General features: G+C 30.1%; 2 protein-coding genes across 2 annotated transcripts; both read left to right on the top strand.

Moving 5' to 3' along the window:
• The first annotated feature begins 3,645 nt into the window (after positions 1-3,645).
• LOC108780512 (cytochrome P450 4C1) lies at positions 3,646-13,503 on the top strand. The gene is made up of 12 exons (XM_018548257.1): positions 3,646-3,799; positions 5,306-5,415; positions 5,629-5,719; positions 7,051-7,239; positions 7,442-7,535; positions 8,009-8,111; positions 10,141-10,246; positions 11,049-11,155; positions 11,231-11,299; positions 11,733-11,901; positions 13,086-13,265; positions 13,331-13,503. Exons 1-12 carry the CDS (start codon positions 3,646-3,648, stop codon positions 13,501-13,503), a joined length of 1,545 nt encoding a protein of 514 aa, XP_018403759.1.
• Positions 13,504-15,038: 1,535 nt separating this feature from the next.
• LOC108780521 (leucine carboxyl methyltransferase 1) lies at positions 15,039-18,966 on the top strand. Its single transcript, XM_018548269.1, has 4 exons — positions 15,039-15,477; positions 17,462-17,645; positions 17,728-18,079; positions 18,762-18,966. The coding sequence occupies exons 1-4, from the start codon at positions 15,268-15,270 to the stop codon at positions 18,964-18,966; spliced, it is 951 nt and encodes a 316-aa protein (XP_018403771.1). The 5' UTR covers positions 15,039-15,267.
• Positions 18,967-19,303: the final 337 nt, after the last annotated feature.

Raw genomic sequence — 19,303 nt, 5'->3', positions numbered from 1 at the left:
TCGCGTGGAAAGTTTAACGTTTCTAAACAGGGAAAGGTGTAGAATAGTACTTAATATCATACATGTATTATATATCATATGTTAATTTTAAAACTATGATTGTTAATCACTTTTTAACGAAGGACGAGCGACTGCTAAAACCTGTTGGAGGTTACTCAGGGTCGTATCCTTGACAACATATGTCAAGGTCAAAGTCATCGGTGAGGTGTCCCCTAATCTAAATAATTACCATTTGATTATAGAATATATTATATTATAAGGATTATATTATATTATAAAAATATTTTTAATATATATTACATTATAAAAATTTATATAATTCTTTTTAGATGAATTTAGTGGAATATATTCTGGTGGTCTTTAATTTATTAGATCAAACGAACTTACCAAGTGAAGTTCGATCATAATTATGCAATGTTGTGCAGGTTACAAGTTGTGCTAGGTACAAGTACCTATGTACTGTAAACTAGGTACAAATTTGCATACCTAGGAACTGTACCGAGTACTTTCTTTTTCTGGTACCTATACCTATACCTAGGTATCATTTCTTGTGTACCGGTACCTATATTTAGGTACACTTCAGTTATTTTTCAAATCCACAATTGCTTAACTGAAAACTCATCATACAAGATCTGAGTGTGTAAATTTATTAGAATGATCTAAATTAGAATGAAAGTTTAAATATTTATAATTTTTTAAATGTTACCATTCTAATAAATTTATTTACACATTCAGATACTGTGTTAATAAGTAACATTTTAATAATAGCGGGGTACTAAAGTATCACATTTTTATAGTAAGTAAATGTGTATCTTATTATTACATTCATGTATCATATGTCAATATGTGCATGTCAATTCTGATAAAACTAAAATGGTTTTATAAATTAAACTTGCATAGAATATTTATGTATGTAAACATAAGATATATGTATAATAACTTAATAATTAAATATTACGTGCAGATACATGAAATATATAGATCATATTTAACAAATAAGCTGTCGAAATTGCATTTTGTCGTCAAAATACAATTTATCCTGAGCTTTCATGTTAAAAATAAAAGTACCTATAAGATACTTTTAAGATACATTTAAAATACCTGTACCTGTACCTAGGTATATTATTTTTTTAATACCTGTACCTGTACCTAGGTATTGAAAATAGAGTACCTTGCACAACACTTTATGCCGATGGGTCTCGTCCGGATGGAAAACTAATTGTAGTTCAGCCAACAGAATTCAAAATCTAGGGGAAAAGAAAATAGTACATATTGTGTAACAAGTGTGTATTAGTTGTTTATTGTGCGACGCGGGTGCTAGCGCGCGCCCGTGCCGCGCTATAAACAATTATAGCACATGAGTTGCACATAGATTTTTTCATTACGACTCACGAGTGCACTGTGTTAGTAATATGTTATACAATTATAAAGTCGCACGAGCGAAGCGAGTGCGAATATAAAGTCGCACGAGCAAAGTGAGCGTGAATGTAAAGTCGCACGAGCGAAGCGAGTGCGACTTATAGGATGGTGCGTGAGGCGCAGGAAGCAGAGGGGGTTCAGGGGGGGCTGCGCCCCCCCGAAAAGAAATTTAAATAATATTTCGCAAATAAATATTAAACAACTTACATACTGTATTGTCGTTTTGTCGTAGTTACTTTTATTATTAGAGAAAACTATGCTTACCCTCCCCAGATGCCCCGAAAGGACGCTCCGGTCGTCGCGTTTCTCCGTGTTGATATTTGTACGAGCGCTACCACTGCGTTGCGTTATTTTTCATAATGTAACGCTTTTGCGTGGGGTTAGAGAAATAACTCAACGGCTTGAGGTATTGGCTATTTACCGCACGCAAAAGCGTTGCATATTGACCGATATTCTAATTTTTAATATTACATATCAAAAGCGGCTAAGTACTTTTATTGTATTCTTTTTTAGTAGTTTTGATGTATATACATATATTTAAATTTATATTATTTTTTTAATGTTACAATCGCTTTCTTGTTTACTCATGAATTGACTCTTATTGTCCTTCGTCTTGTTTAATTATTATTAATAAATGTATTAAAAATAGAATGTCCGATATAGAAAATCTATGAAAATCTATGTTGTAGAATGTCGATTGTTGACTGATTCTATGTTATAGAAATTATTAAGATACTAGAAATTATTAAGATACTTCAACTCGATCAAAACGTGAAATGATTTATATGACTGATTATTTTTAATGCATGACATGTCTTGAATAATTATAAATATACTATATATGCAACATATTAAAAGTATTTTCTGTTATTATTTATATTATGTTTTGTGTTATATTGCAATGCACTATATTATAAAAAGGTTGCCATGACCTTATGGAGTTGAGAGAAAAAATAAAAAAACATTAAAAGAAAGATTCAGCTTAACACTTTAGGACCTTTATTTCTAATTTGTTGTATATTCACACATACACATTATGATCTTAAAAGATTATTTATTCCATATTATTTATACATGCAGTCTTTACAAATGCATATTCTCTATACATGTTGGTTATTCCAAGAAACATTACTACAACCTCGGTGGTATAATTATGAGGACACTCGCTCAGAGAACGAGAAATATGGGTTCGAAGCCTGAGGTAATAATATATTTTGCATTAAAATTGTTTGCACGTTTCATGTTTAGCATATTATTAATGTCTTCTAACATGTCTGTAAGCACCAATACCATTAAATTGTTTCAGTATGTGATATTACTGCTCTAGTTATACATAGAATTGCGTTTCAAGATAAAAAAATTAAATTTGAAGCAGTTTATAGAATATGTTGTATTTGTATTAATTCACACAAAATTATTATAATAATAAGTGCTAAAAATCAAGTTTGACTGTTTAGAATTTTTATTTCCAATCTGTTGTGTGTGTATTCATATTGCGATTTTAAAATATTGTATTACACAAAAAAAGTTAAAAAGATTATTATGTATTTAAATTAATATTACACACATTCTTCCTTTTAATATCAGTTATGAAATTATAAGCACACTAGTAAACATAAATGTTTTGCAATCAGTAACGTTTTTGCACCCGCAATACTGCTATAAGCAATTATTAAAAAAGTTTAATAAAAAGTTTATAATCAATAATTAAACACTGTTATTGAAAATAATGCTCAATTAACATATAACGAGCAAACAGAGATTATAAAAGCGAGTATTAGCTATTAGCAAGCATTTAATAAAACTTCAGTTTATATATCGTAATACCTATTTTTATTATTATTAAATAGCATTTAATAAAACTTCAGTTTATTCGTAATACTATTTTTAGTAATAAAAACATATGTAATAATATGGTACTTTTAAGATAGTTTAAAAATAAAAAACGAATATATATTTTACGGAAATAAAAAAAATTGTTATCAATTTTTCCGTGTACTTTGGGCACATTTTCAATTAAAATAAAAGGAACATTAAAGCTTAAATGAAAAAAAAAATTTTACTATACCTTTTACTTAGTAAACACATATAGGATATCAAGGTTAATTAATATAATTTGATCCTATATAGTAAGTAATATTAATTTAGTGTGATATAAGAGAATTTAAGAATAAAAAGTGGAAGAAATAAATCTTGATTAACAGGTTAATTATTTGACAACAAACAATGTTTATTACTGTATTGCTATCATTTATATTTATTGTACTATTGTACAATTATTGTGTTTATTACGGAAAAAAGAGACAACTTATTAACCTTATACCAGGACCACCATGTTATCCGATTGTTGGAAACACACTACAATTATTGGGTTCACGAGGTAAGTTAAAATTTTTCACATAAATTAATATTCGCCAATGCACGCGTATAGATAAATACAACATTTACAAACATTTCATTTTAAGATACATATTTATCAAAATTAATAAATTTTGATTATTTTTTGAAATTTTATATATTCATATATATAGGAATAGGAAAGTTACGTATTTTGCAAAAGTAATTAATTACCGTTACAATTTTTCTATTTTAAAAAGTAACTAATTACCGTTACAAGTTACTGACTCTAAAAAGCAATTCGTCACAGTTACAATTACTGAAAAAATAACTTTAAATTACTTTTAAGTTACTTTTGAGTTACTTCTTTTTATCGGAATTTTCACTAGTACCACGTCGATACCGTTAGGGCTGCAATCAGAAATGTTACTCGACTGCCTTCGTGTATCGGTTTACCTTTGTTTTTTACTAATATTAAACAAAGTTGTGAGTGAAAGGTGAGACAGGAGAGAGGTATACATAACTGTAGATAGAGAAGGAGAAAGAGAAGAAGGAGACGTTACTTCATTTCTCACGAAAATCATCACTTTTCGACTGCTTCTATGTCTAAAACGGCTTGACCAATTTTAAATTTTTTTAGCTCAAATTATTCGTGACGATGCCGCCTTTCAGGACATATAACATCAGAATTTTTTATATTTTAGTAATTATGCACCCCCGAAGAATAGACTTTAGTGTTCAGGATAAGAGACTTGCAGTGTCTTTCAGTTTTTGAACATAGCCGGAAACACTACCACGTGTCCTGATACCAATATTTTTACTTTCTATAAAATCTTAAACATTAGAGAATTAGTTTATAAAAAAACTGAATGTTTATATATAAAGACTCATAGTATTCAAAGAAAAATGTATGTTGAATTTATATTCAGGAAATCCTAACAGTGCTATTGCGTTTTCTATCCCGGTTTTAATAAACGATAAAGAAAAATAATAACTTTTAATTTTTGTATTTTAATTTTTGAAAAATGTGCAGTAATGGTCAAAGAAGAGTAAGATTATGAAAAGGAATAGGATTATTTATACTTTTAAAATTTATATTTTATTTTTCTTTTATAATAAATATCAGAATATCAAAATATCTATTATGTCAAAATATTAAAAATCAGTTTACAAATGTATAAAAAATGTTTTCATTATTTCATACAATTTACAAATAAAATATAAAATTTATACATTAATCAATATTGTAATTGTTTTATTATTTAAAGTAATTTAATTAAAAAAAAAATTTAGAATATTCTGATTTTAAGAAAAATAAGAATATTCCGATAAAAAAAATGTCTTTTAGAATTAAATTTTTATTTAGCTTAAATTAATTCTACTTTACCATAACTTTATAAATGAGTTAACTTTTTGTTTATTGTACTTATAACCTAACTAAATTAATTTATAAGTCATTAACTTTAACTTAATTTAGTTAAAAAAATATTAATTTTTTAAAACCAGTAATTCTGAGTTTTCATAATACTCATATTCATTCATTTTTTAGAGGAACAACTTAAGAAACTATTTAACTTTTTCGAACAGTACTATCCCATCTGCAAAATTTGGATAACCTCTTTGGTCGTCGTAACTATTCGTCATCCAGATGATATAGAAGTAATAAAACATGAAAATTATTTTATTCTCATTTTATTATTAATATAAATAAAATAAAGATTAATTTATTATTATATTTTTATGTTAAGAAGATATGATTACTAGCAAGAAATGTATCAAATAAGATTGAATATTTGATACATTTCCGAAACCTACTCCGTTATATAGGTATGAGTTAAATATTTTTTAATTCAACACTGCATATAATTTCAGATAATATTAAACCGTAAGAAACATATCGAAAAGAGTGTTATTTATGATATTGGAAAACCTTGGGTCGGTAATGGTCTAGCCACTAGCGAAGGTATTATAATAACATTAATATAAATAAGAATATATACAGGGTGTCCCAGAAAGTATGCAAAAAATTACATGAACAGGTAGAGCGGACTGAACTGAGTCGAAAAGTCCTCTACCGTTTTGCAATTTTCGCAATAGTCAACGAGATAATAATTAGTAAAAATTACCGAATACGTGCGTCCGCCCGGCCTATAACGAACACGTTTATTCGGTTATCTCTTTAAAGTCTAATATCTCTTTAAATATTGCAAAATGGTATAACACTTTTCCACTCAGTTTGGTCTACTCTACCTGCTCTTGATAGGTGATTTAATCCGTAAATGACATCCTGTGTACAGGATGTTTGAGAAGTAATGAAAAGTCGCATAAGGATAGAATGGCCTAAACCGAGAAGAAAAGTCTTCTACCATCCTATAATTTTCGCAATAATTAACGAGATACTACTAGGGCAAGTCAATAAGATCTTAATAGAAAATCTGTCAGAGGACACTCGCAGTGTCACATTACTTTTTGACAAGTAGCATCTTACAGCTGTCAAATTTTGAGCGGAATTCATCGAAAGGTTTTATTTCTGTAGACGATTAAAGTGAACAACCTTCGTATTTTTGACGAAATGGAAAAAAAACGAGTTTTGTGCAGTGATCAAACATTTATATTTATATGGAAAGGTTTAACACCGTCGTGAAGTTAGCCTCCCAACACATTAAAAAAAATATAATTTATATAGTTCATTCGATTGCTCATCATTTGCACATTTATGCACATTTTTCATTTTCGTTTGCACATCTTTAGTTTAAAAGTTATTTAAAAAATAATTTTGAGGGGGCTAACTTCACACTAGCCCCCCAACATCGAGCAAATGGGTTTATAAAGGTCTTAATCGATTGATTTTTGTTTGCACATTTCGAAACAATTCGATTTTTCGTTTGCACACCTGTAGTTTAAAAGTAATTAACAATTAAAGTTTCGAGAAAGATCGACTGCGGTAAATTGCATTTAATTCAAATCGCATTTAATGGGCTCAAAATGGCATTAATCGATAGGATTTCGTTTATACATTTCAAAACTATACGATTTTTCACTTGCACACTTGTAGCTAAAAAATTATTAACAAATTAATGTCGGGGGGTCAACTTCACACTACTCATAAAATACATTTCCGGCTCAAATTCGATAGAAAGGAGTTCAATATAGCACCAATCGATAGATTTTCGTTTACACATTTCGAAACAATTCGATATGTGGATATAAAAAAATCAGTGATTTTAAAGTAATAATAGGAAAATTAAATAAAAAAATATGTTATAATCAGCATCGTTCATGTTTATTTTTTAGCCGCCAAGTGGCATTTACGGCGAAAGATATTAACTCCTACATTTCATGTCAAAATATTGCAGCAGTTTGTCCAGATTCTGATCGATGAAGGTGAAAACATGACAAATTCATTGAGAAGTACAGGAGATACTACAGTTGTAAATGACTTAATATCGTTTGTCAATGAATATACGCTGAATGCAATATGTGGTATTATATATGATATTTCTAATTATATATATAAATAATATAATAAATAAATGCTCTTCACAGTTTTTCGATTTAAAAAATTAGTAAAACACTGTACTCTAATTTTTACAATCGTATATATCCTTAAAATTTATGTACTTATATGTATAATAATATCATATGATATGTAGGTATCATGATACATTTACAAATGCGTTTACAGAAACTGCCATGGGTATTTCTTTAAAAGATCTCGGAGCGTTTCAAGAACAGTACCAAAAAGCAGTTCACCGAATGACTGAACTTTTAACTTATAGGTAATACATTCTACAATATATCAGCTTACGCATACAATCAGTTATAAATTATTTATTTAAAAATAAATATTGGTTAAAAAGTTTTTAAATACTAAAGTATCACCTACAGGAAATTAATGAATATATTTAGTGAAAAATACATTTTTATATAGCAATATAAATTAGGCGACCCATAAGTTCAGAAAATTCTGAAACATTGTAATTAATTTGTAATATAAATAAAGCAAGTAATTAATTTGTAATATAAATACATATTAATAATCTATTTTTCCAAATGTATAAATTTCTTTATACTTATCTATACGCAGATTTATAGATGTAAAAAAGATATAATTTTTGTTTAAACCTATTTCCAATATGTCTCACAAATTTGACAGTTATTTTTATAAAAATATAGAATCTATAATATTTTTTCTGCGTGTGATTTCATCAACTTAAATCGTAATATAACATAAGTAATTATAATTTTTTAGATTTTTTAGGCCATGGCTGCATTACGATTGGATATTCTCATTGACGCCAACAGGTAGAGAGCAAACGAAGATTCTGAAGATACTACACGGATTTACTGAACGAGTATGTCAAAATGTATTTAACCGTCTTGTACACTTATTATGTCACATTTATTATGTACATACACTTATTATGAGAAGTTATTATGTCTCAAAGTCCTGTGATATTCACGTATAAAAACATACGCATATATGGTACACATTGCGGGATAATAACATTAATGATAATAAATTAAATTGGATGTAGAAATAAACTAAATAAGAAAAAAGAATGAAATAATCAAGTACAAATCTTGGAGTTCTTCGATCATAAACAATATCTTTATGTAAATATATTTATATATTATAAATATATTTTTAAATATATCTATCAATCTTTAAACTGCATATTAAGCAGTACTAATCTTGACAAACACATTCTTAAATTAAATCTGAAATATCACAAATTAAACTGACAATTATTTTAATGGTAATGAAATTCATTTTTTGAAACATTTTACAGAGTGGCTGTGTATGTAGCTTGACGAAGAATAACATATTAATATTCCATTGAAAGATTCGAAGTAACTAATTCTTTCATTCACAGAAAAGATTTCTATATTTATAATGCTATATTATTCCAAGATCTAGAATAAAATAAGATCGATGTAAAGCCAACCATATTAATTTTTCAGAGTAGAATGTTTTAATCTTAAATAAAAAATACTAAAATTCAGAATAAAGTATTCTTGATGTTAGCTCTCTCACACACACGCACACACACACACACACACACATACACATATTAATTTTCTTAATAGAAAAATTTTAGTTCGACACAATATTCTTCACACACATTCAAACATTCTTATTCTATTCCTGCGGAAGAAATCTTTATTTATATTTTTCGGTAACGAAAAACTAATTTCAGGAGTTATAATTTTTGCAAATTAAATTTGCAGCTAATCGTCCAAGGTAATTGTTTTGCCGCATCACCTCAGTAAAATGCAATGAAATACCCTCGATTCGCGAGACAGATGCCTTTTCTCATTCAGATTCATTCGTTTCAAAAGTACGTGGAATGATCCTACATACATATTTATATACTACATACTTCATACAGGATTCATGTAGATATCTTCTGTTTTTTCCTGATCTTCTTGGACGACTGCAGCGTCAAGCGCGGACCTAGGATCTCCTAATTGGGATCCGAATTAAATAACCAGATATTTACTATTGTGTGTAAACGTTTGGATTTTCTCTAACAAGAAACTAATTAGAAGTTCTTATATTTCTCTAATAATTCATCAAAACTAGGATCTATGTTAGGAAAACAGAATAGAATCTTTTTAGTGTTCCTTTTTTAGGAAATCTGATAGGAATTCAACAATAAGTTACGAAAAAATAGGGAAATTTTCACACGGGAACGTATGATTGTATTTGAAAGCGCATACACAACCTCAATTTCAATTTGCACTAGTCTTCCACCGTCTTTAAAGACGGGCTATCCCTGCTCCCTCTGACCCGCACATCATACGTAATATACGTTCCATGGGATGGGTGTACATACATGCTTGGCAGTAGAAAGCCACGCAACGCGTTTATTCGGCACAATCTTTAAAAATTAATATCTTATTAACTATTACGAATATTGCAAAATGGTACAGGACTTTTCGACTCAGTTTGGTCCGTTCTACTTGCCTATGAACGTTATTAGCAGAATTATCAAACACCCTGTATTTCAAATACATATTTGTATTTAAAATTATTTTTATGTCACAGTCAGTGTTCAATGTGACCGTTTTATTCATATACTAAAGTATTTTTTAATATTTCTTACCTTTTACGAAGTTCATCAATTTTTATTGTTAAACGTAACAGCAAATAAAAAAATCGGATGAAGATAGCAACAAGTAAAAAAGTAGTAAGAAACAAGAAGCAAATAAACACTGTAGTCTAAAAGAAACGAACATCACATTGTAGATTTGGTTTTAAGTCATCAATGTCCAATCTCGACCATTTATTAATTTTTTCTCAATTTATTAATATTAACAACATGTTAATGTATTTTATATAAACAACGGAAGAAACAATAAAGTTATATTCACACGTAGATTATTGCTGAAAGAAGACTTTATCATGAACGGACCAATGGTCAATACTTAGAAGGCTTTGGTAATGATCTACCAGCAGACAGAGATGACGCCGAAAGTACTGGAAGTATGTAATTGCAATCAGAAATTATTTCTTTTTAATTTAATATTATAAATAAGTGCTCTCAAAGATCTGCACATTCCGAGCCGATTCCTGCAGGCGCCACCTCCTATCTTTCCACTACTCGATGCTCGGCTGCCTCGGCGACCTAACAGCGCCGCCCGCCCGATCGGCAGCTAAGACTGTGTTCCATTTAAAGCTCGTAACGCTCACGAGCATCGTTTTTTCTTATTTGATATTTGATAAATAATAAGAATATAAAATGATTTCGCGAGCGTTGCGAGTACCTATTATGTGGAATGTATCCTAGGTCGCCAAGGCCGCCGAGTATCGAGCGGTAGTAGGGGGATAGGAGGCAGCGCCTGCAGAAATCGGCTCGAAATATGCAGATCTTTACGAACATTATAAATCATTATATTTTACATTTTAAAATCTAAAAGTAATGTCAATTCTCACGATATAATCAATATTGTATTCTTAATAAAATTATATAAACTAGTTATGGACTCTTTTTTGTTAAAAACAAATAAACAAACATAAATTAAAGGCTATAAAGAGTCAAACGCAGTTAACAATGCAAAAAAATTTTTAATAATCTTACAAATTAATATAAGATGTTCCGTCGAACGTTTCGGTCTGCAATTTAGACCATCTTAGCGACGAAATAATAATAAACCAATACTCCATTTACTCCGAGTTAGAATGCAAGTAGTAGAATCAATATTGTATTATATAATAATAAAAATCATAGAAGAATAGAACTATTAAAACGACACTGATATATATGGATATCTCTACTTGAATTCAGCACAAAAAAAGCGGCTTGCAATGTTGGACCTTCTAATAGCAGCATCTCGTGAGGGTCTTATAACTGATTTAGACATTAGGGAGGAAGTTGATACTTTTGTATTTGCGGTATGCGTTCGTAATTTCTCTTGATTTTTACATATTATTAAATATTGTGATATAGATATTATAATATGATTTTAGGCTCATGATACTACAGCAAAGGCTATATGTTTTATTTTGTTGTTATTAGCGGAGCATAAGAGCATTCAGGTATTTATCGTAAAATGTAAACTGATTCTTTAAACTGAAAAATTAATTAACTCCCATAATTTTACAAGTTTTTCAAAATGTATCAAATTAAATATTACAAATCTCATCTATATATATATATATATATACCTTTTTTAAATATATATATTGTATATATATACATGTGTAACATACTATTCATTTTTCTATATGTCAGACATACAAAAATATGTATGTATATACATATATATACACATATGCAATTGTACGTGTAAATATTATATAATATATATTTAAAATATTCTTTTATATATTTTTTAATGTATTTTACGTAAATACGTATTTCACACAAATTTATTGAAATACTTGTAAAGTATAAATTTTAGAAAATTTCATGAAGCTTTATATCCATATAAAGAGGCTAACACATTTTTAATTAACATTATTGGTACAGGATCGTGTCAGAAATGAAATCGATACTGCTATGCTAGAGAATGGGGAGAAATGTTCTATGAAATTATTGCAACAACTATCATATTTAGATAGATGCATAAAGGAAGCTTTACGTCTATATCCTAGTGGATTTATTATATCACGTGTTTCTGGAGAAGATGTAAAATTACGTATGTATTACTAAACTTCTGTTGCATTTTTACATTTATTTTATTTTGAAATACACTACTCAATATCATAAATGACATTATTTCTCATCATTTTTTATTGACGTCAAAATAATAATATATCTAATAGCTTGATTAAAGTTATGAGATAAGAGATATAAGATGGCTTTTCAAAAGGTTTTAATAAAATTTTTTTTTAAACAAGTTTAAACTCTGATACAATATAGAAAAGATATAAAAGAAGCATAGAAGGGAGAGAGAGAACTGGAATATCATTAAATAAGAGTTAAATTCTATATATAAGAAGTAAGATTTTTGTTTTTTTAAAAGATATAAAATTTCCATTAAAAAAATTTTTTAATTTCTGTAGTTTTGATATATGTAGTTTAATAATATTATATGTTTATGTAGTATATAAAAAATATATACGTACCAACATACCATACAATACACAAAATGTTCAGAAAATAATATTTATTTTTTGACAATTTTAATAATTAGATATTATACATATTCATACATATCATTCTAATTTTAAAATGCCTAATTGAAACATCTTAATTTGGCTCTCATCGCATTATTCTAATAACACATTAATTATAATTGTACTTCAACACAATTTTACAAGAAACAATTATTTCATCTAACCACATGATATATAATAATAGACGATTTGCGTTATTTTTGTGGACTCTTGCTGATGTTCCGAAATGTGTTTCAATGCGAGTGAGACTTACATACAATTTACATTATATATTTTTATATTTTTATTTTTATACATATTTCATGTTTTTATAATGTTATAATATCCGTATATTGTTAACGATTCTCGCGACTTTTTAAACATTGATAATGACCTAACAAAGGTCGAAACGTTTGTTTTTATTAATTTTATATATTTTTATGTTTATATTAAACTTTTTATATTTTTAACAAAATGACATAATTAATTTACCATCAATATTACAATTCAACGAATTGTTAGGCTCGTAGCTCTGTTTTTTTTATTATTAATTATACATATTATTTTATATTACGTAAACGGATGAATTTTATTCTTGCGTCTTATATCTGATAGATACTCAATATTATGATTAATAAGGCTTATAATTTTGCTATAAATTTGCGCGTACACGTGCGATCATACACTTATAAAACTTATAACCCTATTTTATAATATTTTTTAGAATCATATGTAATACCTGCTGGAACAATCATGGGTATTTATATTTACGGTGTTCATATAGATCCCAATTTTTGGCCAAATCCAGAGGTATTTGATCCTGATAGATTTTTACTTGAGAATATGCGAAATCGTCACCCTTATTCGTATATACCATTCAGTGCTGGACCACGCAATTGCATCGGTATACAAGCAAAAAGTCTTTTATACTTTTTTTGAAATCAGATTGCAACATGTATTAAATTTTAGGTCAACGATTTGCTATGTTGGAGATGAAGGCGATGGTAGCTTCTTTGATACATAATTTTTACTTGGAGCCTATTGATTATTTAAAAGATCTTAAGATGCAAGCTGATATTACACTTTGTCCTACTCATCCACTTCGTATAAGATTTATTCCTGTTTGCAAAATTAATGCATGAAATATTTGAATCACATTTATGATTTAATAAACGTCGTAGAAGATAAACGTTGGAAAAATAGTAAAATGTGATGTATATTACGAGTATATTACAAGATTAGGAAATAATTCGTTACTCTTGTAGCAAAGTTTTAGTTACAGTTACTTTTTTCAATAATTGTAATTTAATTATATTTTTTGTTTACAAATAACTAATTTTATACATAGTTACTTCTATGATTACTTTATATATGTCAATTATTATATATTATTTATAAATATAAAAGTCGAGTGATTAACAGAATAAAAAATATTCAGTCAACAACAATAAGGAGGAGGTCCTCATTAGATTTGTATCGTTCATCATTGCAATAAATTTCTACCACGTACCGAATTCGATTTGCTTTTCGGCTGCAAAATGACCGTTGCAATATTTATTATTTTTTTTATCTATTAATTTAAGCATTAAAATTAAAAAACCAAACAATTACTCTAACTTTTGTTACTCAATACAAATAAAAAAAGGGCACAGAGCCAAATATGTTCAAATAAACGTACGTATAATTCAAAAATATACAAATATAAAAATTCAGACCTTTCGACACCGATCGGGTCATTTTCAATGTATAATTATAAATTAAAATATAAATTAATAGAAAAAATACAATAATTGTAAACAATTCTTCATTCAACTGCAAAAGTACGGTATATACATATCTATAATGTTATAAATTGATGTCATAAGCAATGGAACGAAACGCCATAATTATGTAATATTCTTCGCAATATATTAGATTAATTTAAAGATTTTAATAAAATTATTGATTCATTGACTATATCTCTTTATATTAGTATAATAAAGAATTTAAAAGTAAATATGCCAATTAAATAATCACGAAATGAAAAACAATTCACGATGTTTTAATTGCCATTAATATAAAGAGATATAGTCAATGAATCAATAATTTTGTTTCACATCAAGAGAACATATCGATAGGTAGTTGCATTTTTAAATGTTCAATCTGCTAAACGCAGCTTATAATTTACATCCCTAATGCTTCGAAAAACAGAAAAAAGATTAGTGTCTTATTATTATTTTCATGATTGCAGAATATCGGTCAATTGCAGTGATTATGTTCATCTAAAGAATTAGTATTGTAATTGATGTGTTATTTTATAAAGTTGTAAAGCTAATATTATCCTATGAACGCAATCAATGTTAAATTATTTCGCTTATTTCAGTAAATTATAATTTGTATCAATTATTTTTTTTAAAGCAATTTAACAAGTGATTTAGCATTACAATATATCCATTTTCGGTTTGGAAACTACGTTGCTTGCATCAAAGGGTTTCTGTTTGTTTGCTTCCACTTTTCTACTTATGAATTCTCTGCGCTATAATTTTATCGACAGAGTCAGAAAATGTATGTAGCCACGTAGTTCCCAAATCGAAAATGAATGTACTGGCGATAGTGTACGGGCGATTTCGACGATACAAGAAAAAGACAGGTACGGCCCGTCTATCAGGTTTCTCTCTACTCTGACTCTTGACAGATACGCGACAGTTCACAGTAAGCGTATCATCTTCAAGAGTATTCGCGCGGGTTGCGTGAGTGATAGAATGTTCGTTCTCATCTGAGATATCGGAAGAGAGAGGGAGAATTAAAAGTGTGCGTGTGCGTCGTCGTGTGTGTATACACGTGAGAGGGAAAGAGAGAGAGAGAGGAGAAAAATAGGGAGAGAGCGAGCGGTGCGGCAACCCGCCACTGTCTCCGGCGCCGGTGGGATGATCAAGGATATGGCGGACGATGAGGCCATACAGGCCACCAACGACGACGCCAGCGAGTGCAAGCGTTACGCTGTGCAACTCGGCTACTGGTGCGACCCATTCATCAGTCTGTTTGTCAAGCAGACCGCTCGGAAGGCGCCTGAGATCAATCGTGGTTACTACGCCAGAGTCAAGGGCATCGAGCTCTTCGTCGAGAAGTTCCTCAAGGTGAGCGTTCGGTACCTATAGCGAGCTCCACCTGTTCCCTTTGACTTTTCTTTACTTCCGCTTCCCTTCTCTCTTTTAGTTCATATTATAAACATTCTTCCTGTTCTCCGAGGACGTGCGACGTGGCCGTGGCGCGACCGAAGGGAACAGTCTCATCGTCGTTCGAATGCGATGCTCCGTTACAAGTCACTCGTTCCTCTTGCTGCACCTTCCTGCACTCTCCGCTTCTCTTCCCGCTTCTCGTTAGGGTACGAACTGACTTCACGCCCATTCTTTTCGGTCATATTTTCTGCTTTCCGTATCCTTGATACCCTATATCCGTTTACTTCCGAATTATGGAAAACCTAGAATGCATGAATCCGTTATATTGTAAGCGCGGAAGGAGCAGGAAGGTGCAGATGTGAACGAGCCCGCTCGCGGCGGGTATAACCTAGAACGCGAATCGGAAACAATCGGGATGACGAAGAGAGGAAGAGAGGGAGAGAATGAGGAAGAGAGAGTGAGTGATTGCAAGGGGGAAGAGGAGGGGGAATACAGCTGATCCGGGGTGGCAGGAACGTGCCGTGATGGAAACCTTGACCCGCCGACGGCCGAGGCCCTGTCCTAATTTCTGTGAGATTCCCCGCTTCTATATATCGTGACGACTAACCGATATATAGGTCAATGAAAAACGCGCGAAACGGCGAGACGCGTGCGGCTCTCGTGCCTCGATTTCGAGCTGGCACCGGCCGCACGCAGTGCGGAATTTGCCCGTAATAGCGGGACAAAAATATTCCGTCCGGTTACGTATAAAACGACCGCCTGCGTTTTCCGCTTCTGAGTTAACTTGGCTCGAGCGCTGCTAAACCATTGCGATATATATACACATATAATATATAGTCTTATGAGCATAAAAACGAAAAATCAATTACCTTCTGCCGTGGCAATAGAATGTAGCTTTAGCCTATTAAAAAAAATTAATGACCATAATATAACAGCGTTTTATATAAAGTAAAATGGATCCTTTTATAATTTATTATATTATGCATAATATAATAAATATCTTATTCAATATCAATTCTTATTGGACTGCTAAATATATTATTTATTTATTTATTGTATACGTTGCAATGATTTTATTTAGTACTGTAAACATGCTAAACTTACATGAATTTATTAATAATTTTTTCTAAATTAGAGCAGAGGGATTATTTTTTAAATCTTACAGCTTTTTTTTTAATAAAATTTATTATAATTATTGTATTCCCTGCCTCAAAAGAGATTCTTTTTTTAAATTTATTATATCATTGTATACATCGAAATGATTTTATTTGGAATTACAAACATTTGCACTTGTATAAATTTATTAATAATTTTTTCTAAATTGACTTAGGGCATAGGATTTATTTTTAAAATCTTATAATTTTTTTTTAGTAAGATTTATTATAACTTATGCTATTTCTTGCCCTAAAATATATCATTGCTTCTACGCTATTATAGTGACTTCTGAATTTGTAAAAATTAAATAAGAGATTAACCGAGAATGTCCATTTTTCACTTATTTAATTTTTTAATAAAAATATTTCCCAAAGTTAAAATTCCATTGTTTGATAGGCACAATTTTTAAACTTTTAGAAGAAGTAAAGACTTCGATATTATCTTCTGTTATACGTATATATTATTTAATATAATTTTAAAATAAAATTTTCAAAGAATATTAATCTTATAATTGAAAGATATTGGAAAAATGTTATTAAAATAATCTTGCTTTGTGTGTGTATTTATAAACTATAAGAAAGTGAAAGAAATTCTTTATAAAACAGAATTATAATAATCTTACTTTGTGTATATTTATAAAGCATAACAAAGTGAAAGGAAGACTTTAATCTTATAATATATAAATTACACGGTATACATGTAGTATAAGATTAGAAAGTAATCATTATATTTTTAATATTATATGTCTCATCAGTCTCTCTCAAGGATGAATTTTTTATTTACACAGCTTTCTGGTGGTAAAGGTCAGATCATAAACTTGGGCGCTGGTTTTGACACTCTTTATTGGAGACTCAGGGAGACAGGGAATAGTCCTGCGAATTTCGTGGAACTTGACTTTCCCAGCATAACTGCTAAGAAATGTTATCACATCAAAAAGCACAAGCAATTAATCGATATGTTAAACACCGAAGGTATTCTATTACTCGATCGTTATCTCGTCTCCTTTGCATATTCGCATTTTTTTAATTACACAGGCAACTGCGTACTTTTCAGACGGAGAAATCAGATTCTCAACCACAGACTTGCACGCCGCGAACTATCATCTGGTTGGTACAGATCTGCGACACATAGCGGAGCTAAATAACAAATTGGCCCAAGCCGAAGTCAATTTCAATTCACCTACTATGTTCCTCGCAGAATGTGTTCTGGTGTACGTAGACGCTAGCGCGACATCGTCACTATTGAAATGGCTAGCGAGCAAGTTTCCAAACAGTCTTTTCGTCAGCTACGAACAGGTGAACATGAAGGACAAATTCGGTCAGGTCATGTTGTCGAATCTTCGCAGCCGTGGGTGCTTATTGGCGGGCGTGGAGGATTGTGAGTCGTTAGAGACTCAACAGAGACGGTAGGTGCATCCTAGTTAATTCAGACAATGTCAAGTTCAATAGAAAATCTGAAAAACCTAGAATTTTAAAGGGAAAATTGTTTAATTATGCAAATATTTAAGTATGCAATTTTTTTTATCTTTAAAATTCGACTTTTATAGAATTGTATCGGAAAATTTGTAAAATTTTACTTTCAAATTTTAATTGACGTTCCTTGAAAATATTGCTTCTTTTTTTTTTGTTAATACAAAATTTCAACATATTCATAATCAGTTAGCAATATGGTACAATATCAAGTATTTACATTCATTATTTCGTGAAGTTTTATCGAGAAAATCAAGATAACATTAGAAGACACTACTATAGTGTCTTACTATACAACAGAAGAGAGTTGTATACTCTTACTGAAATGACTTACTGATATTGTAATGAGCTACACTTACCCTATAAATTCGCAACTCCAATTAAAGGATAGATAGTCTCGTGGAATTTCTGTCTTCTAGTAATTTACAATATGTAGTTTGTGCTATTTACATTCCAATTAATTTCAAAGTTGCATTAAATTATTATCTAAATTTATCTGTAATTTGGAGTGAAAATATCTTGAAAATCCAGGAAATATTTTAGAGAATTGTTTTATGATATTTTTCAATAAATATTCTGGATTTGATAGGTCGATAATTTAACTTGCGACTGTTGCAGATTTACTATAAACAATTGGGAGGGCACGAGCGCATGGACGATGGTGGATGTTTATGATTCACTGCCTGTAATGGATCGTAGTCGAATCGAGCACATAGAGATGCTGGACGAACGAGAACTCCTTACCCAGCTGCTCCAGCATTACTGTATCGCCGTTGCTTGGAACGGACAAACATTTAAAAATCTGTCTATAGCACAGGGTTAGGTGTCACTAACTCCTGGTGTCGCCTAATTCCTTCTCTCTGTGTTTCTCTTTGCGAGTTACTCCAGGTAATAACATCTTGTAATTTGGGCTCGATGAGCTCTCATAAGTTACGTAATACCCCGATTAACAGCAGGAGATTAACGTTTCTCAGATTGCGCTTAAGTACATCTCGAGTTAAGGCTTAAGCACAAAGCCATAACTAAGTTGTGAAATGTAAATCGTAATTGTAGATTGACCAAAACATTGTACGTTGACCTATGACTACGATTCATGTTTCAAGTTATGAACATTTTTGTGCTGAGACCTTTAATCGACAAATTGAAATAGTCTACATTAC

Source organism: Cyphomyrmex costatus, unplaced genomic scaffold (assembly GCF_001594065.2).
Source record: "Cyphomyrmex costatus isolate MS0001 unplaced genomic scaffold, Ccosl1.0 scaffold702, whole genome shotgun sequence".
In the NCBI taxonomy this organism is placed as follows: Eukaryota; Metazoa; Arthropoda; class Insecta; order Hymenoptera; family Formicidae; genus Cyphomyrmex; species Cyphomyrmex costatus.
Note: the sequence above shows the minus strand (reverse complement) of the source record. Positions and strands in the feature narration are given on the sequence as shown.